The sequence below is a fragment of the Oncorhynchus keta genome, unplaced genomic scaffold, assembly GCF_023373465.1.
Source record: "Oncorhynchus keta strain PuntledgeMale-10-30-2019 unplaced genomic scaffold, Oket_V2 Un_contig_5459_pilon_pilon, whole genome shotgun sequence".
Lineage (NCBI taxonomy): Eukaryota > Metazoa > Chordata > Actinopteri > Salmoniformes > Salmonidae > Oncorhynchus > Oncorhynchus keta.
Window position 1 is genome coordinate 13,503 of NW_026288300.1, and position 22,925 is coordinate 36,427.

Sequence of the window (22,925 nt, forward strand, 5' to 3'; positions counted from 1 at the left end):
GCTCGCCAACAAGTCTAACAAGGCACCCGGACCTGCGTCCTCTGTATAGGCATTGTTTATTCATGCAAATGCTGGGATTTGGGCCTGGTCCGGTGTCTGGAGTACATCCTTCGCAAACCGACTCGTTAAAGAAATATCTTTGTCCAGTTCGAGGTGAGTAATCGTTGTTCTGATATCCAGAAGCTCTTTTCGGGTCATAAGAGACGGTGGCAGAAACAAAAATAAGTTACAAACTACATGAAAAAACACACAAAATAGCACAATTGATTAGGAGCCTGTCACGCCCTGATCTGTTTCACCTGTCTCCACCCCCCTCCAGGTGTCACCCATCTTCCCCATTATCCCCTGTGTATTTATACCTGTGTTTTCTGTTTGTCTGTGGCCAGTTTGTCTTGTTTGTCAAGCTTACCAACGTTCGTCCTGTCAGCTCCTGTCTTTTCCCAGCCTCTCTTTTTCTCGTCCTCCTGGTTTTTGACCCTTGCCTGTCCTGACCCTGTACCATCCCTCCTGACCATTCTGCCCGTCCCTGACCCTGCCTGCCGTCCAGTACCTTGCTACTACTCTGGAATATCGACCCTTGCCTGCCGTGACCTGTCATAATGACATTGTTACTTCACACAGTCTGCACTTGGTTCTTACCTTGATTCCTGATAGAGCCCGTAAAAAGGCAGCCATCTCCTCCGGCGCCATTCTCATCCATGTTCAATGCTGTGCAAGCAAATAAAAACGTGCACCTAGACTAGAGTTTGTGCAGCACTTTGCAACATTTATTTCCACACAAAATCCACAGTTTGTTTCATAATAATCATTGTGGACAACCAAGTGCAATATGGTCAAAACCAGGACCTGTAGGTGAGAGTGACATAAATATTCAACCTAATACGCAATGAAGCATCTGAAAAAGCACTGGTTGAGATAGAAAAGAACCAGGTCAACAACGTCAGAGTACAGTTGTAGCATGTGTTACACCGAGAGATGGATTAGAAATCACCATGTCATTAGTCTGTATATTTGCTACACACAGGGAATACAGAATGAACCAATGAGATATTCATAATGTCACGTTTCTGAAAAAGGGGCTGAGACTGGTCAACGGACAATAGCATCAAATTAACAAATACCACCATCAACAAGCGTTAAGCTTTAGGAAGCCTATTATAATCAATAGCTTTATCATTAATATGTTTATTATAATCAATACCTTCATCATGAATATGTTTTTATAATCAATACCTTCATCATGAATATGTTTATTATAATCAATAGCTTTATCATTAATATGTTTATTATAATCAATATCTTCATCATTAATATGTTTATTATAATCAATAGCTGCAATGATGATACATACAGTTACACTGGTGACAGTGCTGTCAACCTTCTCTCTCAGAACCAAACATGCATGATAGACAAAAGAGACAGAATTACAATTACTTGTACAGTAGCATACCCTCAAGGAATACACATTGTTCAATATAATGAACTAACAGTCACATAGTTGCTATAGCTACATGTATATCACATAGTTGCTATAGCTACATGTATATCACATAGTTGCTATAGCTACATGTATATCACATAGTTGCTATAGCTACATGTATATCACATAGTTGCTATAGCTACATGTAGATCACATAGTTGCTATAGCTACATGTATATCACATAGTTGCTATGGCTTCATGAACCCTGAGTGTACAAAACATTATGAACACCTGCTCTTTCCATGACAAAGACTGACCAGGTGAATTCAGGTGAGCCAATTGAGACATGTATTGTGTATGTATACCATTTAGAGATTGAATGGGCAAGACAAAAGTTTGAAGTACCTTTGAACAGGGTATGGTAGTAGGTGCCAGGCACAACGCTGTTGGGTTTTTCACGCTCAACAATTTCCTGTGTGTATTAAGAACGGCCCACCACCCAAAGGACATCCAGCCAACTTGACACAACTGTGGGAATCATTGGAGTCAACATAGGAGGGGACTCAATATTAGGAAGGTGTTCTTAATGTTTTGTACTCTCAGTGTATATCACATACAGTTGAAGTCGGAAGTTTACATACACCTTAGCCAAATACATTTAAACTCAGTTTTTCACAATTCCTGACATTTAATCGTAGTAAGAATTCAGTTAGGATCACCACTTTATTTTAAGAATGTGAAATGTCAGAATAATAGTAGAGATAATTAATTATTATATTTCATCACATTCCCAGTGGGTCAGAAGTTTACATACACTCAATTAATATTTGGTACCATTGTCTTTAAATTGTTTAACTTGGGTCAAACATTTCGGGTAGCCTTCCACAAGTTTCCCACAATAAGTTAGGTGAATTGTGGCCCATTCCTCCTGACAGAGCTGGTGTAACTGAGTCAGGTTTGTAGCCCTCCTTACTCGCACACGATTTTTCAGTTCTGCCCACAAATGTTCTATAGGGTTGAAGTCAGGGTTTTGTGATGGCCACTCCAATACCTTGACTTTGTTGTCCTTAAGCCATTTTGCCACAACTTTGGAAGCATGCTTGGGGTCATTGTCCATTTGGAAGACACATTTGCAACCAAGCTTTAACTTCCTGACTTATGTCTTGTGATGTTGCTTCAATATAATTTTCATTCCTCATGATGCCATCTATTTTGTGAAGTGCACCAGTCCCTCCTGCAGCAAAGCACCCCCACAACATATTGCTGCCACCCCCGTGCTTCATCGTTGGGATGGTGTTCTTCGGCTTGCAAGCCTCCCCCTTTCCCTCCAAACATAACGATGGTCAATATGGCCAAACAGTTCTATTTTTGTTTCATCAGACCAGAGGACATTTCTCCATAAAGTACGATCTTCGTCCCCATTTGCAGTTGCAAACCGTAGTCTGGCTTTTTATGGCGGTTTGGAGCAGTGGCTTCTTCCTTGCTGAGGGGCCTTTCAGGTTATGTCGATATAGGACTCGTCTGTTTCCTCCAGGATCATCACAAGGTCCTTTGCTGTTGTTCTGGGATTGATTTGCACTTTTCGCACCATAATACGTTCATCTCTAGGACACAGAACAGTCTCCTTCCTGAGCGGTATGACGGCTGCGTGGTCCCATGATGTTAATACTTGCGTACTATTGTTTGTACAGATGAACATGGTACCTTCAGGCGTTTGTAAATTGCTCCCAATGATGAACCAGACTTGTGGAGGTCTACATGTCTTTTCTGAGGTCTTGGCTGATTTCTTTCTTTTCCCATGATGTCAAGAAAAGAGACACTGAATTTGAAAGTAGGCCTTGAAATACATCCACAGGTACACCTCTAATTGACTCAAGGCTGTCAATTAGCCTATCAGAAGCTTGTAAAGCCATGACATCATTTTCTGGAATTTTCCAAGCTCTTTAAAGGCACAGTCAACTTAGTGTATGTAAACTTCTGACCCACTGGAATTGTGATACAGTGAATTATATGTGAAATAATGTATCTAAACAATTGTTGGAAAAATGACTTGTGTCATGCACACAGTAAATGTCCTAACCGACTTGCCAAAACTATAGTTTGTTAACAAGAAATTTGTAGAGTGGTTGAAAAACGAGTTTTAATGACTCCAACCTAAGTGTATGTAAACTTCCAACTTCAACTGTAGTTGCTAAAGCCTGCTGTCAGTCAATGGCAGGATAGTGCAGCATCCATATTAGGAAGTCAGTGAAACGTGAGACATTCTTCCCTGCCTGGAGCAAAACCAACAGTCTTAAGACATCCTGGCCCAACAGTGTCATATTCATTATATACCAAGCTGTAGAAAATGGACTGAAACAGAGAAGGTCTTCCTTCTTTTGGCCAATAAGAAACACTTGTCGCCCCCCATTGCAAAACATTTTGCTACGGTGCGCCCTAATGAATATGACCCAGCTTTCCACAAAATGAACTTGGCACTACTGTACCAATGCTTCTCATTAAATTCTCAGGGTATACAAAATAAAGGTAGTAGCTAGTAGTACAAATATAGAGGAGGCTATATAGTATCAGAAAAAAAGGGTCAACATCCATTCGCAGTCAAAATAACTCGGCGAGGTAACAGTCTGACATTTTGCCTTGGCCTATCAACAAAGGGACTGGGCAGGGGGGGGGGGCATAGCCTGGTTCCAGATCTGAGAAGACAGCACAAACAGATAGGGGACCAGGCTAGAAGTAGCATACTGTTCATAGGATACAACTGGCAGCTGACAAGGCAAAAGAAATGGTCATAGTCACAAAAAGGAGCTGCTCTGAGGTCAGCTTTGCTTCTCATGTCCCAATGGTTAAGATTAGGAGTGGGGGTCGAGTCAGCTGGTCTGAGACCTGTAGTTAAAAGGTACCTTTGAAACAGACATGGTTCTTATTAAAATGCAGTTTCACAAGTCATTGATCACTATCGACAGGTAAATGTTGTCATTATAACAGGTTTACAACTTGATTACAACCAGTTTTCAAACTATAATGATCAGATGAAGGGGTAACAGTTAATGCCATTCTATTGCTAAACATGTACCTTTTCTTTTGCACGTCTCGGATTTCATAGTTGTACTGTGAGTATCTTTAAAAACGAGACTGCTGAAATAGTACTGCTGAACATGGGTTTCATAGTTGTACTGTGAGTATCTTTAAAAAAGAGACTGCTGAAATAGTACTGCTGAACATGGGTTTCATAGTTGTACTGTGAGTATCTTTAAAAACGAGACTGCTGAAATAGTACTGCTGAACATGGGTTTCATAGTTGTACTGTGAGTATCTTTAAAAAAGAGACTGCTGAAATAGTACTGCTGAACATGGGTTTGGGTATACGACTAGAAGACAACCACACATAGGACAGTACTACATAACATAGGAGAACCCAAATACTTAGTCATGAAAAACAGCCTCTCCGTCAGCAAGACACAGATGAGCAATGAGCCCACTGGCTGTTCATGATCTCTCTCTCTCTCTCTCTCTCTCTTTATCGCTCTCTCTCTCCCCCCTCTCCCCCCTTTCTCTCCCTCTCTCTTTCCCCCCTCTCCCCCCCTCTCCCACTCTCTCTTTCCCCCTCTCTCCCCTCTCTCTCCCCCTCTCTCTTCCCCCTCCCACTCTCTCTCTCTCTCTCCCCTCTCACTCTCCCCCTCTCACTCTCCCCCTCTCTTGTTAAAATATATAAAAATATATGCCATTTTCTTTTCCTTACTCTCTCTCCACCCCTCTCTCTTGTTCTCTCCCCATCTCTCTCCCTCCCCAGTCTCTCTCCCTCTCCCCCTATCTATCTCCCCCACCCCCCACCCCACGCTCAGCTATGCGGCTGCACTGACTGACGTGATGACATGACATCATGCTTTGTGAGTCTCTGAGTCCCACCGTTTACACGTACACAATGTTTTCTTTAACCATACAGGATGTCTGAACATGGAAATGTGGTATAAAAAAAAAACATTTTCCCAGAAATGTCCACCCAGGTGAATGAGCCAGTGGGAGCGAGTGACTCATCAGCAATAACTGTAATTATACATAAGCTGCCGAATAAGAGCTTTACACAAACACACACCCATGCACACACACATAAACACACACCCATGCACACACACATAAACACACACCCATGCACACACACATAAACACACACCCATGCACACACACATAAACACACACACATGCACACACACATAAACACACACACATGCACACATAGTGGTGAAAGAGAGATGTAGAAAATGAAATGCAAGGATCATCTCCTGTCTGTGGTTGTAGTCACACTAAGAGTTAACATGCTATTTCTCCAGCCCAGATAACAAGATCTCCATCATCACCTTGATGCTAGTCGCAGAGAATAGTCCAACTGGTTACAGTATTAAAATCAATCTACTGTAGCTTTGAGCCAATCTAGAGGTCAATAGCTTTGAAGTCAGGCTTGGGTCTCAAAAAAGACTCAGTACATGGGAAATCCATGGCAACCATTCCTACAGTATGAAGCCACTGCTTGTTACCAGAGAAACTAAATGTAGCCTTCAGATAACTATATATGTGACAATAACAACAACATGAAATGAAAGCTGTGATTTGTCTCATTTTCACACTACGCCTGTTCAGCACAATAACATTCGGCAGTATGTTTTGATCGCTGTTTAAATTGAGTCATTCTGTAATTGACTAGTGAGTACTCAATCTGTAACAATCCTTAGGCGATTATGGTAAAATGGTTCTGTTGAATGAAAAAATAAATGATTCATGATTATTAAAAATGAACATAAACACACAACACCAAAGCACACGAGAGAAAGCCCTGACACGGTTCCAGTTTGAAAAGCTCACAAAACAACTCCTCCATTCACTCTAGGTCTAGGACAATATGGGAGAGGGAACTATTTAGGATGAAACAGTCTAGGTCACGACAAAAGGGGCACTTCAATACAGATGACGAAAATCAAGTGCAATGCCTTGAAATCAAAGCTGTAACTTCTGATATTAACAGTCCTTCGTCCAGTTAGCACTTCATTTCCAGTTAAAGTTTTCCATTTCACTTCCTTTGCTTGGTGTTGCTAATATGCAAATGATTACATTCAATATCATAGGTGAAGGTTTAAAGTTAGAGTTAGGCTGTTGAATGAGCAATTGAGCAGATAAGGAAACTCCATCGAAGAGGACAGAGAGAAGATGGCGTAGATTGGGTAGAGAGCACACTAAGATCAGTTCACATGGTACATAGTTCTAAACCTTGGGAGAAATACACACCACAATTCCTCTTTAGAAATGTCAGAATAGGACAAAGTCTGGATGTGTACTATCAGCTAACAGTGAAACAGCACTAGAATACGTATTAGAAAACCAACGCAAAGTCTTGGCGTGTTGTAACTGTACACACCACCTCTTTCTCAGTGTTCATATTCTTGTCACTGACCACTCAGAATCCAACGGACAGTCAGACAGTCTTGGAGTGATTTCACTGGCTCTTGTCCATCGTCATAATCATTGTTCATATCATTATTGCCTTGCAGATTGCCGATCGTCCGAGCAGCAGCGCAACAACAGGTCAATGTGAGTGTCAGACAGCGAGGTCAGTCTGTACCAGCTTGTAACTAGACTAGACCCAGTCTCACCTTGTCAATGACTGTACATCCAACAGCAACATCAACCACTGGCCCTCGTCAAACGCAGGCTGCTCTGAGAGAGAGGGATGGGAGAGGAGGAGAGGAGGAGAAGAGGAGCTAACAGTACTCTGATGGAAGGATGGGAGAGGAGGAGAGGAGGAGAAGAGAAGAGGAGCTAACAGTACTCTGATGGGAGGATGGGAGAGGAGGAGAGGAGGAGAAGAGAAGAGGAGCTAACAGTACTCTGATGGGAGGATGGGAGAGGAGGAGAGGAGGAGAAGAGAAGAGCAGCTAACAGTACTCTGATGGGAGGATGGGAGAGGAGGAGAGGAGGAGAAGAGGAGCTAACAGTACTCTGATGGGAGGATGGGAGAGGAGGAGAGGAGGAGAAGAGAAGAGCAGCTAACAGTACTCTGATGGGAGGATGGGAGAGGAGGAGAGGAGGAGAAGAGGAGCTAACAGTACTCTGATGGGAGGATGGGAGAGGAGGAGAGGAGGAGAAGAGGAGCTAACAGTACTCTGATGGGAGGATGGGAGAGGAGGAGAGGAGGAGAAGAGAAGAGGAGCTAACAGTACTCTGATGGGAGGATGGGAGAGGAGGAGAGGAGGAGAAGAGAAGAGCAGCTAACAGTACTCTGATGGGAGGATGGGAGAGGAGGAGAGGAGGAGAAGAGGAGCTAACAGTACTCTGATGGAAGGATGGGAGAGGAGGAGAGGAGGAGAAGAGAAGAGGAGCTAACAGTACTCTGATGGGAGGATGAGAGAGGAGGAGAGGAGGAGAAGAGAAGAGCAGCTAACAGTACTCTGATGGGAGGATGGGAGAGGAGGAGAGGAGGAGAAGAGGAGCTAACAGTACTCTGATGGGAGGATGGGAGAGGAGGAGAGGAGGAGGAGGAGCTAACAGGATGGGAGGATGGGAGAGGAGGAGAGGAGGAGAAGAGGAGCTAACAGTACTCTGATGGGAGGATGGGAGAGGAGGAGAGGAGGAGAAGAGGAGCTAACAGTACTCTGATGGGAGGATGGGAGAGGAGGAGAGGAGGAGAGAAGAGAGAGCAGCTAACAGTACTCTGATGGGAGGATGGGGAGGAGGAGAGAGGAGGAGAAGAGAAGAGCAGCTAACAGTACTCTGATGGGAGGATGGGAGAGGAGGAGAGGAGGAGAAGAGGAGCTAACAGTACTCTGATGGGAGGATGGGAGAGGAGGAGAGGAGGAGAAGAGAAGAGGAGCTAACAGTACTCTGATGGGAGGATGGGAGAGGAGGAGAGGAGGAGAAGAGAAGAGCAGCTAACAGTACTCTGATGGGAGGATGGGAGAGGAGGAGAGGAGGAGAAGAGGAGCTAACAGTACTCTGATGGGAGGATGGGAGAGGAGGAGAGGAGGAGAAGAGGAGCTAACAGTACTCTGATGGGAGGATGGGAGAGGAGGAGAGGAGGAGAAGAGAAGAGCAGCTAACAGTACTCTGATGGGAGGATGGGAGAGGAGGAGAGGAGGAGAAGAGAAGAGGAGCTAACAGTACTCTGATGGGAGGATGGGAGAGGAGGAGAGGAGGAGAAGAGGAGCTAACAGTACTCTGATGGGAGGATGGGAGAGGAGGAGAGGAGGAGAAGAGAAGAGGAGCTAACAGTACTCTGATGGGAGGATGGGAGAGGAGGAGAGGAGGAGAAGAGAAGAGCAGCTAACAGTACTCTGATGGGAGGATGGGAGAGGAGGAGAGGAGGAGAAGAGGAGCTAACAGTACTCTGATGGAAGGATGGGAGAGGAGGAGAGGAGGAGAAGAGAAGAGGAGCTAACAGTACTCTGATGGGAGGATGGGAGAGGAGGAGAGGAGGAGAAGAGAAGAGCAGCTAACAGTACTCTGATGGGAGGATGGGAGAGGAGGAGAGGAGGAGAAGAGAAGAGGAGCTAACAGTACTCTGATGGGAGGATGGGAGAGGAAGAAAGTGGGAGGTAATTTTGAAAAGCAAAAGGGCAGGTGCAGCAGAGCTTCAGACACAGCAGGTGGACAGTCAACAGTGTGTGTGTGTGTGTGTGTGTGTGTGTGTGTGTGTGTGTGTGTGTGTGTGTGTGTGTGTGTGTGTGTGTGTGTGTGTGTGTGTGTGTGTGTGTGTGTGTGTGTGTGTGTGTGTGTGTGTGTGTGCGAGCGAGACTGTGTGAACATTATGCTGACTTTATACTGTCTCATGCAGCTGTTGCTCCTCTTCCTGTGATGAAAGAGAGACAGAGAGGGAGAGAGAGAGACAGAAAGGGAGAGAGGGAGAGAGAGACAGAAAGACGGAGAGACAGAAAGAGAGAGCGAGAGAGAGTATAATTAGCAGTTTCACTGCAGCATTGGTTTCTGCACTTTGAGAAATAATAAAAGGTGTCTTTGTTCCCGGTGGCAGCGCATTGGGACAGAATGATAATGACCGTCAGAAAGATCAACACAGATAAACTGTCCGACTCCCTCTGTAACGACTTCCTTCCTCCTTTCAATTAGAAGGCTGTGATGATCCTCTTCCTCTGTGTTACTATGGTGACTTCACATTACTACAGTAAGCCGTTAACACAAGCAGGCCCATACTAGTTGATGTGGGCCTTGGCTTCCTTCCTGGTTTGAACAGTAGGGGGTGCTACTGGGTCAAAGTAAACACTTTTAAGCTCCATTGGCTCCATTTGTTGTCAGTCAAGTGAGTTTTGGTCACCTGACCAAATTATTTGGCCCTCGTTGGCTGTCCTCATGACGACTCCACGGTGATGATGGCGTCCCCGCCCCTGGGGATGGCCGAGGAGGCGTGGCCACACTGGGAGACCTGCTGCGCTCGGAGGGAACAGTCCACACTGTCATGGAGGGAATCCGCCCCCTCCTCTCCATCCCCTCCTCCAACTTGATCTTCTTCCACCTTCTTCTCCACATCCTCTTCCTCGCTCTTCACTTGGCAGCGGCACACTTCGATGCCGGAGTCGCCTGTGAGCCGGCGGTGACGGAAATGATCCTCATCCTCCTCTTCCCCCTCCTCTTCCTCTCTCTTCTCTTTCTCCACGGGCTCGAAGAAGTCCACGTTGGTGGAGAAGAGGGCGTGTTTGGGGGGAGACTGGGTGGGCTTGGGGGGAGAGAGGATGGAAGGGCTCTGTCTCTCTGTGACCCCACCCTCACTCAGGCCGCCCTCTACCCCTCTCTGCTCAGCCAGCACAGCCAGGGGGTCCATAAGGATGAGTGGAGGGAGTGGCGGATGATGTGGAGGAGGAAGTGGAGAGGGAGAAGATAGTTTGGGAGGGGGGAGAGTAGGAGGGAGAGGAGAAGACGTTGTGGGAGAAGGTGTAGGTAGAAGTTCAGGTGGAGGAGGGGGCAGAGGAGGAGCTGGATATCCTCCAGGAGACAAAGGGGACCTGGCAGACACAACTCCCTCCAGAGATGAACCCTCCCTGGGGAAGCCTCTCAGGACCTCCCTCCCTCCTCCTCCAACCTCGCTACCGGGCGTGGAGGCATGGCTGGTATTATCCGTCTCGTAGGTCACCTGGACAGAGAAGGAGGTGCTGGATGGGGAGGTGAGGAGGGAGCAGGACTCGCAGGAGCAGCTGGTGTAGTTGTCTGAACTCTGAGATGAGGTCAGGCCACCACCGGCACCGCTTGGGCCCGGCCTGGAGCTAACCAAGTAGGAGGGAGGGCCAAGGGGTTGTTGCTGGTGGTGATGGGGGTAGGCTGAACCGTAAGGGGTGGCTGTGTAAGCGGTGGCGCCCCCCATTGCCCCCTGCAGAGCAAAGACGGAGCTGTAGGATGGAGGGGGTGAGGGGGGCTGGGCTGCCACCTCCTCATAGGACGGCAGCTTGAAGGAGGCCAGGAAACCTACAGTATAACACATGACAGATAATCAATTTCATCTCCTAACCACTAGGGTTACATGACCAGCAATAGGGACTGAGACACCAAACTCCAAAATAGTCATTGTGCAGCGCATTCAAAAGTCCTGTTTTTTTAATGATACTTCCACACTATGAGGTTGAAATGACACTCTGAAATTGAGAAAATTATGATGCCATTTTTGTGTAAGAGCTGTTTGAAAAGAAATCCTGGAATTTCAGCCTGTTCAGGCGAGATGGAGTTTTTGGCCCAGATCATGACTTCACAATCAGATCTGATTATTCTGACCAATGACTAGTCATCTTTTATTTGCGTATGTATCCTCCTACTTTGAAGAGGTACTCTAGAGGCTCTAGAGTCTAGACACTCCTATCCGCCAGTATGTAAATACTGTAAATTAACATTTGTATCAAGACGCCCACACAATCAAACTGAGCATTTCAATGGCAAAAGGAGGCTCGGGAAAACAAATTATAAAAAAATATATCCGGAGTTGTTTACATTTGAAAATAAAATTAAGAAGACTGCATCGGGGCTATAAGTTGTACTTCCTTGACCTTCCCTGGCACAATGCAGCCAATGGAAGAGTCCCAAAAGTCTGTCACCCTAGACAGACTCAAGCAAATGAGCAAACATTTCAAATACTATTTGAACCCAGGTTCTGCTAATAAGACGATAAGGTGACGCAGACAATGAAAGGACCGGGGAGAGAGGCGACCGTAGCTATACGTACTGAGGTCCAACATGGACGCAGGGTAGTTGCAGGCTCCGTGGTAGGCGATCAGGTTGATCTCCCTCTGTCTCTGCTGCTGCTGGACACGCAGCTTGGCCCGCCGGTGGCGGTAGGCACAGCAACAGCTGAACAGAATCACGATGGTCCACAGCAGCCAGAACCCTGCAGGATACAGACACACAGAGACACTGGCAATACTGAATTGAATTCAAGCAACTTTATTAATCCCAATTATTGAACAGCCTCTGGTAGCTATACTGTTGCATAATCACATTGAAAAAGCTTTTATAAATGGATATTTATTATACCGTAATAAGACAAACTGTCCACAGTTTGACCATAGGACCAGCCTTAAGGGCTTGCTCATGTTAAACTCCCGATCTGGTCTGGTTACATACCACAATGCATCGGTATAGCTGTGTGACAGCAAATGCTGACAAGACTAGCCTCTTGGCTGGTATCGACTGGTTGTTACTCACACCACAGCTCGTAGTAGTAGGTGCAGCATCCTGTCTCCCCACAGCAGTGGCCGGTCTCACACAGGTAGCCTGGGTTGTTGTTGACACCAGGGCAGTACTTATGACTGAGCATGGGCTGGCTGCCTGAGCCAGCTTGGTCCTTCACCCCCTAGTGGACAAGACATGACATGACAACAACGTACATGGTAAACAACAACAACAACATGGTCGTTTAGCTAGAGCAGGGTGTTTCTCAAATTTCCAGTTGTGGGGTTGGAGACGAGTACCCCCCAGGGTTGCACTTTTTTGTTCCAGCCCAGCACCATCTCATCTGATTTAACTACTTAACTAGTCATCAAACCCTTGAATAGTTGAGTGGCTCAGATGTGGTAGCGTCAAACAAAAATGTATTCATTACCTTTACTTAACCAGGCATACACAGTGCATTCGGAAAGTATTCAGACCCATTCCGTTTTTCCACATTTTGATACATTACAGCCTTATTCTAAAATGGATTCAATAAAAAACATTTCCTCCATCAATCTACACACAATACCTCATAATGACAAAGTGTGAAAAGTGAAATGTTAGAAAAATTATTTGAAAAAATATATAAAATATAAAACAGAAATACCTTATTTACATAAGTATTCAGACCCTTTGTTATGAGACTCGAAATTGAGCTCAGATGCATCCTGTTTCCATTGATCATCCTTGAGATGTTTCGACAACTTGATTGGAGTCCACCTGTGGAAAGTTAAATTGATTGGACATGATTTGGAAAAGCACACACCTCTCTATATAAGATTCCACAGTTGACAGTGCATGTCAGAGCAAAAACCAAGCCATGAGGTCGAAGGAATTGTCTGTAGAGTTCAGAGACAGGATTGTGTCGAGGCACAGATCTGGGGAAGGGTAGCAAAAGATGTCTGCAGCATTGAAGGTCCCCAAAAACACAGTGGCCTCCATCATTCTTAAATGGAAGAAGTTTAGAACCACCACTCTTCCTAGAGCTGGCCGCCCGGCCAAACTGAGCAATCAGGAGAGAAGGGCCTTCGTCAGGGAGGTGACCAAGAACCTGATGGTCACTCTGACAGAGCTCCAGTGTTCCTCTGTGGAGATGGGAGAACCTTCCAGAAGGACAACCATCTCTGCAGCACTCCACCAATCAGGCCTTTATGGTAGAGTGGCCAGACAGAAGCCCCTCCTCAGTAAAAGGCACATGACAGCCTTCTTGGAGTTTGGCAAAAGGCACCTAAAGAACTCTCAGACCATGAGAAACAAGATTCTCTGGTCTAATTGAAACCAAGATTGAACTCTTTGGCCTGAATAACAATCGTCACGTCTGGAGGAAACCTGGCACCATCCCTACGGTGAATCATGGTGGTGGCAGCATCATGCTGTGGAGATGTGTCCTTGGGTGGCCCAGCCAGAGCCCGGACTTGAAACTGATCGAACATCTCTGGAGAGAGCTGAAAATAACTGTGCAGTGACGCTCCACATCCAACCTGACAGAGCTTGAGAGTATCTGAAGAGAAAAATGGGAGAAACTCCCCAAATACAGGTGTACCAAGCTTGTAGCATCATACCCAAGAAGACTTGAGGCTGTAATAACTGACAAAGGTGCTTCAACAAAGTACTGCGTAAAGGGTCTGAATACTTGTGTAATTTTTTTACATTTTTTATAAATTAGCAAACATTTCTAAAAACCAGTTTTTGTTTTGTCATTATGGGGTGTTGTGTGTAGATTGACGAGTGGGAATAACTATTTAATCTATTTTAGAATATGGCTGTAATGTAAGAAAATGTGGAAAAGGTCAAGGGGTCTGAATACTTTCCAAATGCACTGTATGTTTTATTGAGAAACAGTGGATAGCAGACATAAACTGAATACATCTCTAACCTTGTTGATGGTTCCCATGTCTGAACCCTTTGGAGACACAGTCGTCTGCAATGAGAAAATAAACGTTATCTAGGAAGTCTTAATCTGGTCTTTCCACACATTCATCATCGTTGACGTGTAATGTAAAACCGCTGAATCACTAGGCTACTGGTTTGACACTTTGACCAAAACATCCACATGACCGTGGGCTAGCAGGAGTGAAGAATGTGGGCTAGCAGGAGTGAAGACTGTGGGCTAGCAGGAGTGAAGACTGTGGGCTAGCAGGAGTGAAGACTGTGGGCTAGCAGGAGTGAAGACTGTGGGCTAGCAGGAGTGAAGAATGTGGGCTAGCAGGAGTGAAGACTGTGGGCCAGCAGGAGTGAAGACTGTGGGCTAGCAGGAGTGAAGACTGTGGGTTAGCAGGAGTGAAGACTGTGGGCTAGCAGGAGTGAAGACTGTGGGCTAGCAGGAGTGAAGACTGTGGGCTAGCAGGAGTGAAGACTGTGGGCTAGCAGGAGTGAAGACTGTGGGCTAGCAGGAGTGAAGACTGTGGGCTAGCAGGAGTGAAGACTGTGGGCCAGCAGGAGTGAAGACTGTGGGCCAGCAGGAGTGAAGACTGTGGGCTAGCAGGAGTGAAGACTGTGGGCCAGCAGGAGTGAAGACTGTGGGCTAGCAGGAGTGAAGACTGTGGGCTAGCAGGAGTGAAGACTGTGGGCTAGCAGGAGTGAAGACTGTGGGCTAGCAGGAGTGAAGACTGTGGGCTAGCAGGAGTGAAGACTGTGGGCCAGCAGGAGTGAAGACTGTGGGCTAGCAGGAGTGAAGACTGTGGGCTAGCAGGAGTGAAGACTGTGGGCCAGCAGGAGTGAAGACTGTGGGCTAGCAGGAGTGAAGACTGTGGGCTAGCAGGAGTGAAGACTGTGGGCTAGCAGGAGTGAAGACTGTGGGCCAGCAGGAGTGAAGACTGTGGGCTAGCAGGAGTGAAGACTGTGGGCCAGCAGGAGGCCTGTTATCTAATCCATAGTGGATTTCATGCTGAAGATGCTTGTTATAGGTACATAAGTCCGAGGCTGTTTTACGTGTTATTTCAAGGTTAGTTAGCGTGTTAGTGATACCAGGAGAGGGTTTTACAGACAACACAACCACACCTTTTTCACAGGAGCTGGACAAACAGCAGATCCAATATGTAGAAACCCTGCAGCTATGAGAGCAGGTAGCAACACAGTGTGAGATGAACATTCCTTGTTTTTTCAGAATGGGTGTTAGCCCTCTAGTGTCTTCCCTCCATCCCTTTGTCTCTTCACCCCACACTCCCTCTCTCCCTTCACCCCTCCCTCCCTCTCTCTCTTCACCCCTCCCTCCCTCTCTCTCTCCATCCCCTTTTCTTAATGTTTTCTTAACTAGTTCTCCCTCCCTCCCTTGTCTCCATTCTCAGTTCATCTTCAGTGTTGTACTGTTATTAGTTCCCTTCTCTCTCTCTCTCTCTCTCTCTCTGTTAGAGAGAGGAATATGTCTTTACATATTTTTCACTGAGCTGTCGGCAGAGGTCAATTATTACTCGCTCACATTAGTCAGTCTGTGTTCTCTTTCTCTCTCTCTCTCTCTCTCTCTCTCTCTCTCTCCGCTAGTTCCTTTCTATGTGTTGTGCTGGTTGTTGTGAATGACTGCATATTGAAAGGTTAGACTCCTTACCGTAGCTGCTGGTCCTCCCGGCCCCTGCAGGGAGATGGTCATCTACAAGAGAGAACAGAGGGGGGTAATACAGCTGACATTTACACAGGCAGAGCCAGACTGACTGACTGACAGACAGGCTGCACATCAGAGAAAGAAAGGAATGGGAGGAGAGAGAGAGGCCAACCCTTCGATCTGTATTTACAGTTTAGCTAATAGATCGAATAAATACAGTCTCCCCATAAAACCTTGTCCAGTTCACTTAACATTTGTAATGCCTATAAGCCAATATTTAGTAGTCTGTTTTTTGGGTATACGGTCCCCTCAGTGCCAATATTTAGTAGTCTGTTTTTGGGGTATGCGGTCCCCCCAGTGCCAATATTTAGTAGTCTGTATTTTGGGTATATGGTCCTCCCAGTGGTACTATACACACACATTTGTTTACGTTTTGTATGTCAATTCTGTGAGCCATTTAGTTTGTGATTTTGCATGCAAATGTCACATCCATAACACTGGAATTGCCCATACCTGACCCCAATTCCCCTGTGGATGTTCACCTATCCAGACAGCCTGACTGTGGATGTTCACCTATCCAGACAGCCTGACTGTGGATGTTCACCTATCCAGACAGCCTGACTGTGGATGTTCACCTATCCAGACAGTTCACCTCCAGACAGCCTGTGGATGTTCACCTATCCAGACAGCCTGACTGTGGATGTTCACCTATCCAGACAGCCTGACTGTGGATGTTCACCTATCCAGACAGGATGATGTTCACCTATCCAGACAGCCTGACTGTGGATGTTCACCTATCCAGACAGCCTGACTGTGGATGTTCACCTATCCAGACAGCCTGACTGTGGATGTTCACCTATCCAGACAGCCTGACTGTGGATGTTCACCTATCCAGACAGCCTGACTGTGGATGTTCACCTATCCAGACAGCCTGACTGTGGATGTTCACCTATCCAGACAACCTGACTGTGGATGTTCACCTATCCAGACAGCCTGACTGTGGATGTTCACCTATCCAGACAGCCTGACTGTGGATGTTCACCTATCCAGACAGCCTGACTGTGGATGTTCACCTATCCAGACAGCCTGACTGTGGATGTTCACCTATCCAGACAGCCTGACTGTGGATGTTCACCTATCCAGACAGCCTGACTGTGGATGTTCACCTATACAGACAGCCTGACTGTGGATGTTCACCTATCCAGACAGCCTGACTGTGGATGTTCACCTATCCAGACAGCCTGACTGTGGATGTTCACCTATCCAGACAGCCTGACTGTGGATGTTCACCTATCCAGACAGCCTGACTGTGGATGTTCACCTATCCAGACAGCCTGACTGTGGATGCGCCCTGGATGTTCAAAGATAACGCCCTAAAAGATCTCCAGGGCCACCACAGTCAACTCCCGACACACTTTCAACCTGATACACACAAACACACACAAACAAACAACCTCTCAGTGTTCCTGCAGTGACAGGGGACAACAAGGTACCCTGAGTCCAAAACAACCGTGATGTCATTTTCAGGTTATCATTTATCAATTTCCCAGCCTGGCACCTCCTTACAGACAGACAGTCAGACAGACAGGCCCTTACAGACAGACAGGCCCTTACAGACAGGGTTATGTTCAGTAGTAGGGTACATGTTGCAAGGGAAAATGAAAATCTATGTTCTTATTGAGCAAGTTTTGTTGGTACTAAGTTCCCTGTTGGACCACAGTTAAAACATGTTAGTCTTACTGAACACGACCCAGCATTCACATGAACTTGGCGCCGACTGAGATTCCCGTCGCGTTCCTAGGAAACTATGCAGTTTTTTGTTTTTACGTGTTATTTCTTACATTAGTACCCCAGGTCATCTTAGGTTTCATTACATACAGTCGAGAAGAACTACTGAATATAAGATCAGCGTCAACTCACCATCAGTACGACCAAGAATATGTTTTGATCCTGTGTTCTGCCTTACAAACAGGACAACGGAATGGATCGCTTGCAGATACCCAAGGAAAGTCCATCTGAAAAGAGGGAAACGCGGCGGTGTTCTGGTCAGACTCGAAAAAGGGCACATCGCGCACCACTTCCCAGTATTCTTCTTGCCAATGTCCAGTCTCTCGACAACAAGGTTGATGAAATCCGAGCAAGGGTGGCATTCCAGAGGGACATCAGAGACTGTAACGTTCTTTGCTTTACGGAAACATGGCTTACTGGGAAGACGCTATCCAGGGCGGTGCAGCCAACGGGTTTCTCCACGCATCGCGGACAGAAACAAACATCTCTGGTAAGAAGAGTGGCGGGGGCGTATGCCTCATGACTAACGGGACATGGTGTGATGAAGGAAACATACAGGAACTCAAATCCTTCTGTTCACCTGATTTAGAATTCCTCACAATCAAATGTAGACCGCATTATCTTCCAAGAGAATTCTCTTCGATTATAATCACAGCCGTATATATCCCCCAAGCAGACACATCGATGGCTCTGAACGAACTTTATTTAACTCTTTGCAAACTGGAAAACATTTATCCGGAGGCTGCATTCATTGTAGCTGGGGATTTTAACAAAGCCAATCTGAAAACAAGACTCCCTAAATTTTATCAGCATATCGATTGCGCAACCAGGGGTGGTAAAACCTTGGATCATTGTTACTCTAAATGACGAATATAAGGCCCTGCCCCGCCCCTTTCGGAAAAGCTGACCACGACTCCATTTTGCTGATCCCTGCCTACAGGCAGAAATTAAAACAAGAGGCTCCCACGCTGAGGTCTGTCCAACGCTGGTCAGACCAAGCTGACTCTACACTCCAAGACTGCTTCCATCACGTGGACTGGGACATGTTTCGTCGTCCGAATACGCTGATTCGGTGTGCGAGTTCATTAGAACGTGCTCGAAGATGTCGTTCCCATACACGATAAAAACATTCCCTAACCAGAAACCGTGGATTGATGGCAGCATTCGCGTGAAACTGAAAGCTCAACCACTGCTTTTAATCAGGGCAAGGTGACCGGAAACATGACCGAATACAAACAGTGTAACTATTCCCTCCGCAAGGCAATCAAACAAGCTAAGCGTCAGTACAGAGACAAAGTGGAATCTCAATTCAACGGCTCAGACACAAGAGGCATGTGGCAGGGTCTACAGTCAATCACGGACTACAAGATGAAATCCAGCCCAGTCACAGACCAGGATGTCTTGCTCCCAGGCAGACTAAATAACTTTTTTGCCCGCTTTGAGGACAATGCAGTGCCACTGACACGGCCTGCAACGGAAACATGCGGTCTCTCCTTCACTGCAGCCGAGGTGAGTAAGACATTTAAACGTGTTAACCCTCGCAAGGCTGCAGGCCCACACGGCATCGCGCCCTCAGAGCATGCGCAGACAGCTGTGTGTTTACGGACATATTCAATCAATCCCTATACCAGTCTGCTGTTCCCACATGCTTCAAGAGGGCCACCATTGTTCCTGTTCCCAAGAAAGCTAAGGTAACTGAGCTAAACGACTACCGCCCGTAGCACTCACTTCCGTCATCATGAAGTGCTCCCCAAACCACTATCACCTCCACCCTACCTGACACCTAGACCCACTCCAATTTGCTTACCGCCCAAATAGGTCCCAGACACTGCAATCTCAACCCACTGCACACTGCCCTAACCCACCTGGACAAGAGGAATACCTATGTGAGAATGCTGTTCATCGACTACAGCTCGGCATTCAACACCATCGTACCCTCCAAGCTCGTCATCAAACGAGACCCTGGGCATCTCCCCCCTGCAACACTGACTTCCTGACGGGCCGCCCCCAGGTGGTGAGGGTAGGCAACAACATCTCCTCCCCGCTGATCCTCAACACGGGGGCCCCACAAGGGTGCGTTCTGAGCCCTCTCCTGTACTCCCTGTTCACCCACGACTGCGTGGCCACGCACCCTCCAACTCAATCATCAAGTTTCGGACCACAACAGTGGTAGGCTTGATTACCAACCGACGAAACGGCCTACTGAGGGCAGTGTGGTGTCAGGAAAATAACCTCACACTCAACGTCAACAAAACTAAGGAGATGATTGTGGACTTCAGGAAACACAGAGGGAACACCCCCTATCCACATCGATGGAACAGTAGTGGAGAGGGTAGCTAGTTTTAAGTTCCTCGGCATACACATCACAGACAAACTGAATTGGTCCACTCACACTGACAGCGTCCCCCAGCAGCGCCTATTCAACCTCAGGAGGCTGAAGAAATTCGGCTTGTCACCAAAAGCACTCACAAACTTCTACAGATGCACAATCGAGAGCATCCTGGCGGGCTGTATCACCGCCTGGTACGGCAACTGCTCCGCCCTCAACCGTAAGGCTCTCCAGAGGGTAGTGAGGACTGCACAACGCATCACCGGGGCAAACTACCTGCCCTCCAGGACACCTACACCACCCGTTGTTACAGGAAGGCCATAAAGATCATCAAGGACATCAACCACCCGAACCACTGCCTGTTCACCCCGCTATCATCCAGAAGGCGAGGTCAGTACAGGTGCATCAAAGCTGGGACCGAGAGACTGAAAAACAGCTTCTATCTCAAGGCCATCAGACTGTTAAACAGCCACCACTAACAGTGAGTGGCTGCTGCCAACACACTGTCATTGACACTGACCCAACTCCAGCCATTTTAATAATGGGAATTGATGGGAATTATGTAAATATATCACTATCACTATGTATATACTGTACTCATCATCGACTGCATCCTTATGTAACACATGTATCACTAGCCACTTTAACTATGCCACTTTGTTTACTTTGTCTACACACTCATCTCATATGTATATACTGTACTCGATACCATCTACTGTATGCTGCTCTGTACCATCACTCATTCATATATCCTTATGTACATATTCCTTATCCCCTTACACTGTGTATAAGACAGTAGTTTTGGAATTGTTAGTTAGATTACTTGTTGGTTATCACTGCATTGTCGGAACTAGAAGCACAAGCATTTCGCTACACTCGCATTTAACATCTGCTAACCATGTGTATGTGACAAATAAAATTTGATTTGATTTGATTTGAACTGTGGAACAAGACAGTTCCTGTAGAAAGGATTAGTCATTAATCAAGTCAAAAGCACATATTGGCTAAAGGATTTGCATGACCAAAAAAGAGCCATGTGATTGTGATCACTTGTAAGCGTGCTATCATCCCAGATACCCAAGTCCATCTGCATTGGAAATCACTGAAATCACTTCACGCTTACAACCCCCAGATACAATACCTCCAACCTCCATTGTACTGCACGTCTACCTCAAACACACAACAGAACGCACCGCAACACAACGCCTGTGTGTGTACATTTCAGACAGACAGGAGGACGGTTGAATAACAGTAAAAGGAAAACGCCTGTCTGTTTAGTGTTGCATTGGGCCGGGGGTCCAGCCACAGAGGACACAATGCTCGCATGGACGGAGACACTGGGCTTTTTTTACACCCGACGGCATGTCACCAAACATGCAAATGAGCAGTCAGCCTTTTGTCAGCTGACGTTGGGTCTCTGTTGGCCAGGCTGCACTGGGCACTGTATCTCTCCCCCTAACACTGCATCTCTCCCCCTAACACTTCATATCTCTTCCCAACACGGCATCTCTCCCCTAACACTGCATCTCTCCCCCTAACACTGCATCTCTCCCCCTAACACTGCATCTCTCCCCCTAACACTGCATCTCTCCCCCTAACACTGCATCTCTCCCCCTAACACTGCATCTCTCCCCCAAACACTGCATCTCTCCCCCTAACACTGCATCTCTCCCCTAACACTGCATCTCTCCCCCAAACACTGCATCTCTCCCCCTAACACTGCATCTCTCCCCCTAACACTGCATCTCTCCCCTAACCATAAAACCTGTCCAGTACACTTAACATTTGTAATGCCTATAAGCCAATATTTAGTAGTCTGTTTTTTGGGTATACGGTCCCCCTCAGTGCCAATATTTAGTAGTCTGTTCAGTGCCAATATTTAGTAGTCTGTATTTTGGGTATATGGTCCTCCCAGTGGTACTATACACATCATTTGTTTACGTTTTGTATGTCAATTCTGTGAGCCATTTAGTTTGTGATTTTGCATGCAAATGTCACATCCATAACACTGGAATTGCCCATACCTGACCCCAATTCCCCTGTGGATGTTCACCTATCCAGACAGCCTGACTGTGGATGTTCACCTATCCAGACAGCCTGACTGTGGATGTTCACCTATCCAGACAGCCTGACTGTGGATGTTCACCTATCCAGACAGCCTGACTGTGGATGTTCACCTATCCAGACAGCCTGACTGTGGATGTTCACCTATCCAGACAGCCTGACTGTGGATGTTCACCTATCCAGACAGCCTGACTGTGGATGTTCACCTATCCAGACAGCCTGACTGTGGATGTTCACCTATCCAGACAGCCTGACTGTGGATGTTCACCTATCCAGACAGCCTGACTGTGGATGTTCACCTATCCAGACAGCCTGACTGGATGTTCACCTATCCAGACAGCCTGACTGTGGATGTTCACCTATCCAGACAGCCTGACTGTGGATGTTCACCTATCCAGACAACCTGCCTGTGGATGTTCACCTATCCAGACAGCCTGCCTGTGGATGTTCACCTATCCAGACAGCCTGCCTGTGGATGTTCACCTATCCAGACAGCCTGACTGTGGATGTTCACCTATCCAGACAGCCTGACTGTGGATGTTCACCTATCCAGACAGCCTGACTGTGGATGTTCACCTATCCAGACAGCCTGACTGTGGATGTTCACCTATCCAGACAGCCTGACTGTGGATGTTCACCTATACAGACAGCCTGACTGTGGATGTTCACCTATCCAGACAGCCTGACTGTGGATGTTCACCTATCCAGACATGGATGTTCACCTATCCAGACAGCCTGACTGTGGATGTTCACCTATACAGACAGCCTGACTGTGGATGTTCACCTATCCAGACAGCCTGACTGTGGATGTTCACCTATACAGACAGCCTGACTGTGGATGTTCACCTATCCAGACAGCCTGACTGTGGATGTTCACCTATCCAGACAGCCTGACTGTGGATGTTCACCTATCCAGACAGCCTGACTGTGGATGTTCACCTATACAGACAGCCTGACTGTGGATGTTCACCTATCCAGACAGCCTGACTGTGGATGTTCACCTATCCAGACAGCCTGACTGTGGATGTTCACCTATCCAGACAGCCTGACTGTGGATGCGCCTAAAAGATAACCTCTCCAGGGCCACCACAGTCAA

At 46.8% G+C, this 22,925-nt stretch overlaps 1 protein-coding gene and 1 long non-coding RNA gene across 6 annotated transcripts in view; both read right to left on the reverse strand.

Annotated features, from left to right (window-relative positions):
* Positions 1–740: 740 nt before the first annotated feature.
* On the reverse strand, positions 741–4,956 carry LOC127925350 (uncharacterized). The gene is made up of 2 exons (XR_008120593.1): positions 1,234–4,956; positions 741–1,201 (listed from the first exon to the last, which is right to left on the reverse strand). It is a non-coding gene; the product is annotated as an uncharacterized LOC127925350 (long non-coding RNA).
* Positions 4,957–8,141: 3,185 nt separating this feature from the next.
* Positions 8,142–22,925, reverse strand: part of LOC118380050 (WW domain binding protein 1-like) — a 28,018-nt gene continuing 13,234 nt past the window's right edge. Inside the window, exons 2-8 of one of the 5 annotated variants that reach the window (XM_052510247.1) lie at positions 15,655–15,696; positions 15,111–15,163; positions 13,987–14,031; positions 12,718–12,830; positions 12,105–12,252; positions 11,626–11,787; positions 8,142–10,877 (exon numbers count right to left, since the gene is read on the reverse strand). In XM_052510247.1, the coding sequence (XP_052366207.1) occupies positions 9,769–10,877; positions 11,626–11,787; positions 12,105–12,252; positions 12,718–12,795 (1,497 nt within the window). In that variant the 5' untranslated portion in view covers positions 12,796–12,830; positions 13,987–14,031; positions 15,111–15,163; positions 15,655–15,696 and the 3' untranslated portion in view covers positions 8,142–9,768. Of the gene's footprint in view, positions 10,878–11,625; positions 11,788–12,104; positions 12,253–12,717; positions 12,831–13,986; positions 14,032–15,110; positions 15,164–15,654; positions 15,697–22,925 lie in introns of those variants that run through there. The other 4 variants (XM_052510250.1, XM_052510249.1, XM_052510248.1 and 1 more) reach the window with 4 other exon arrangements.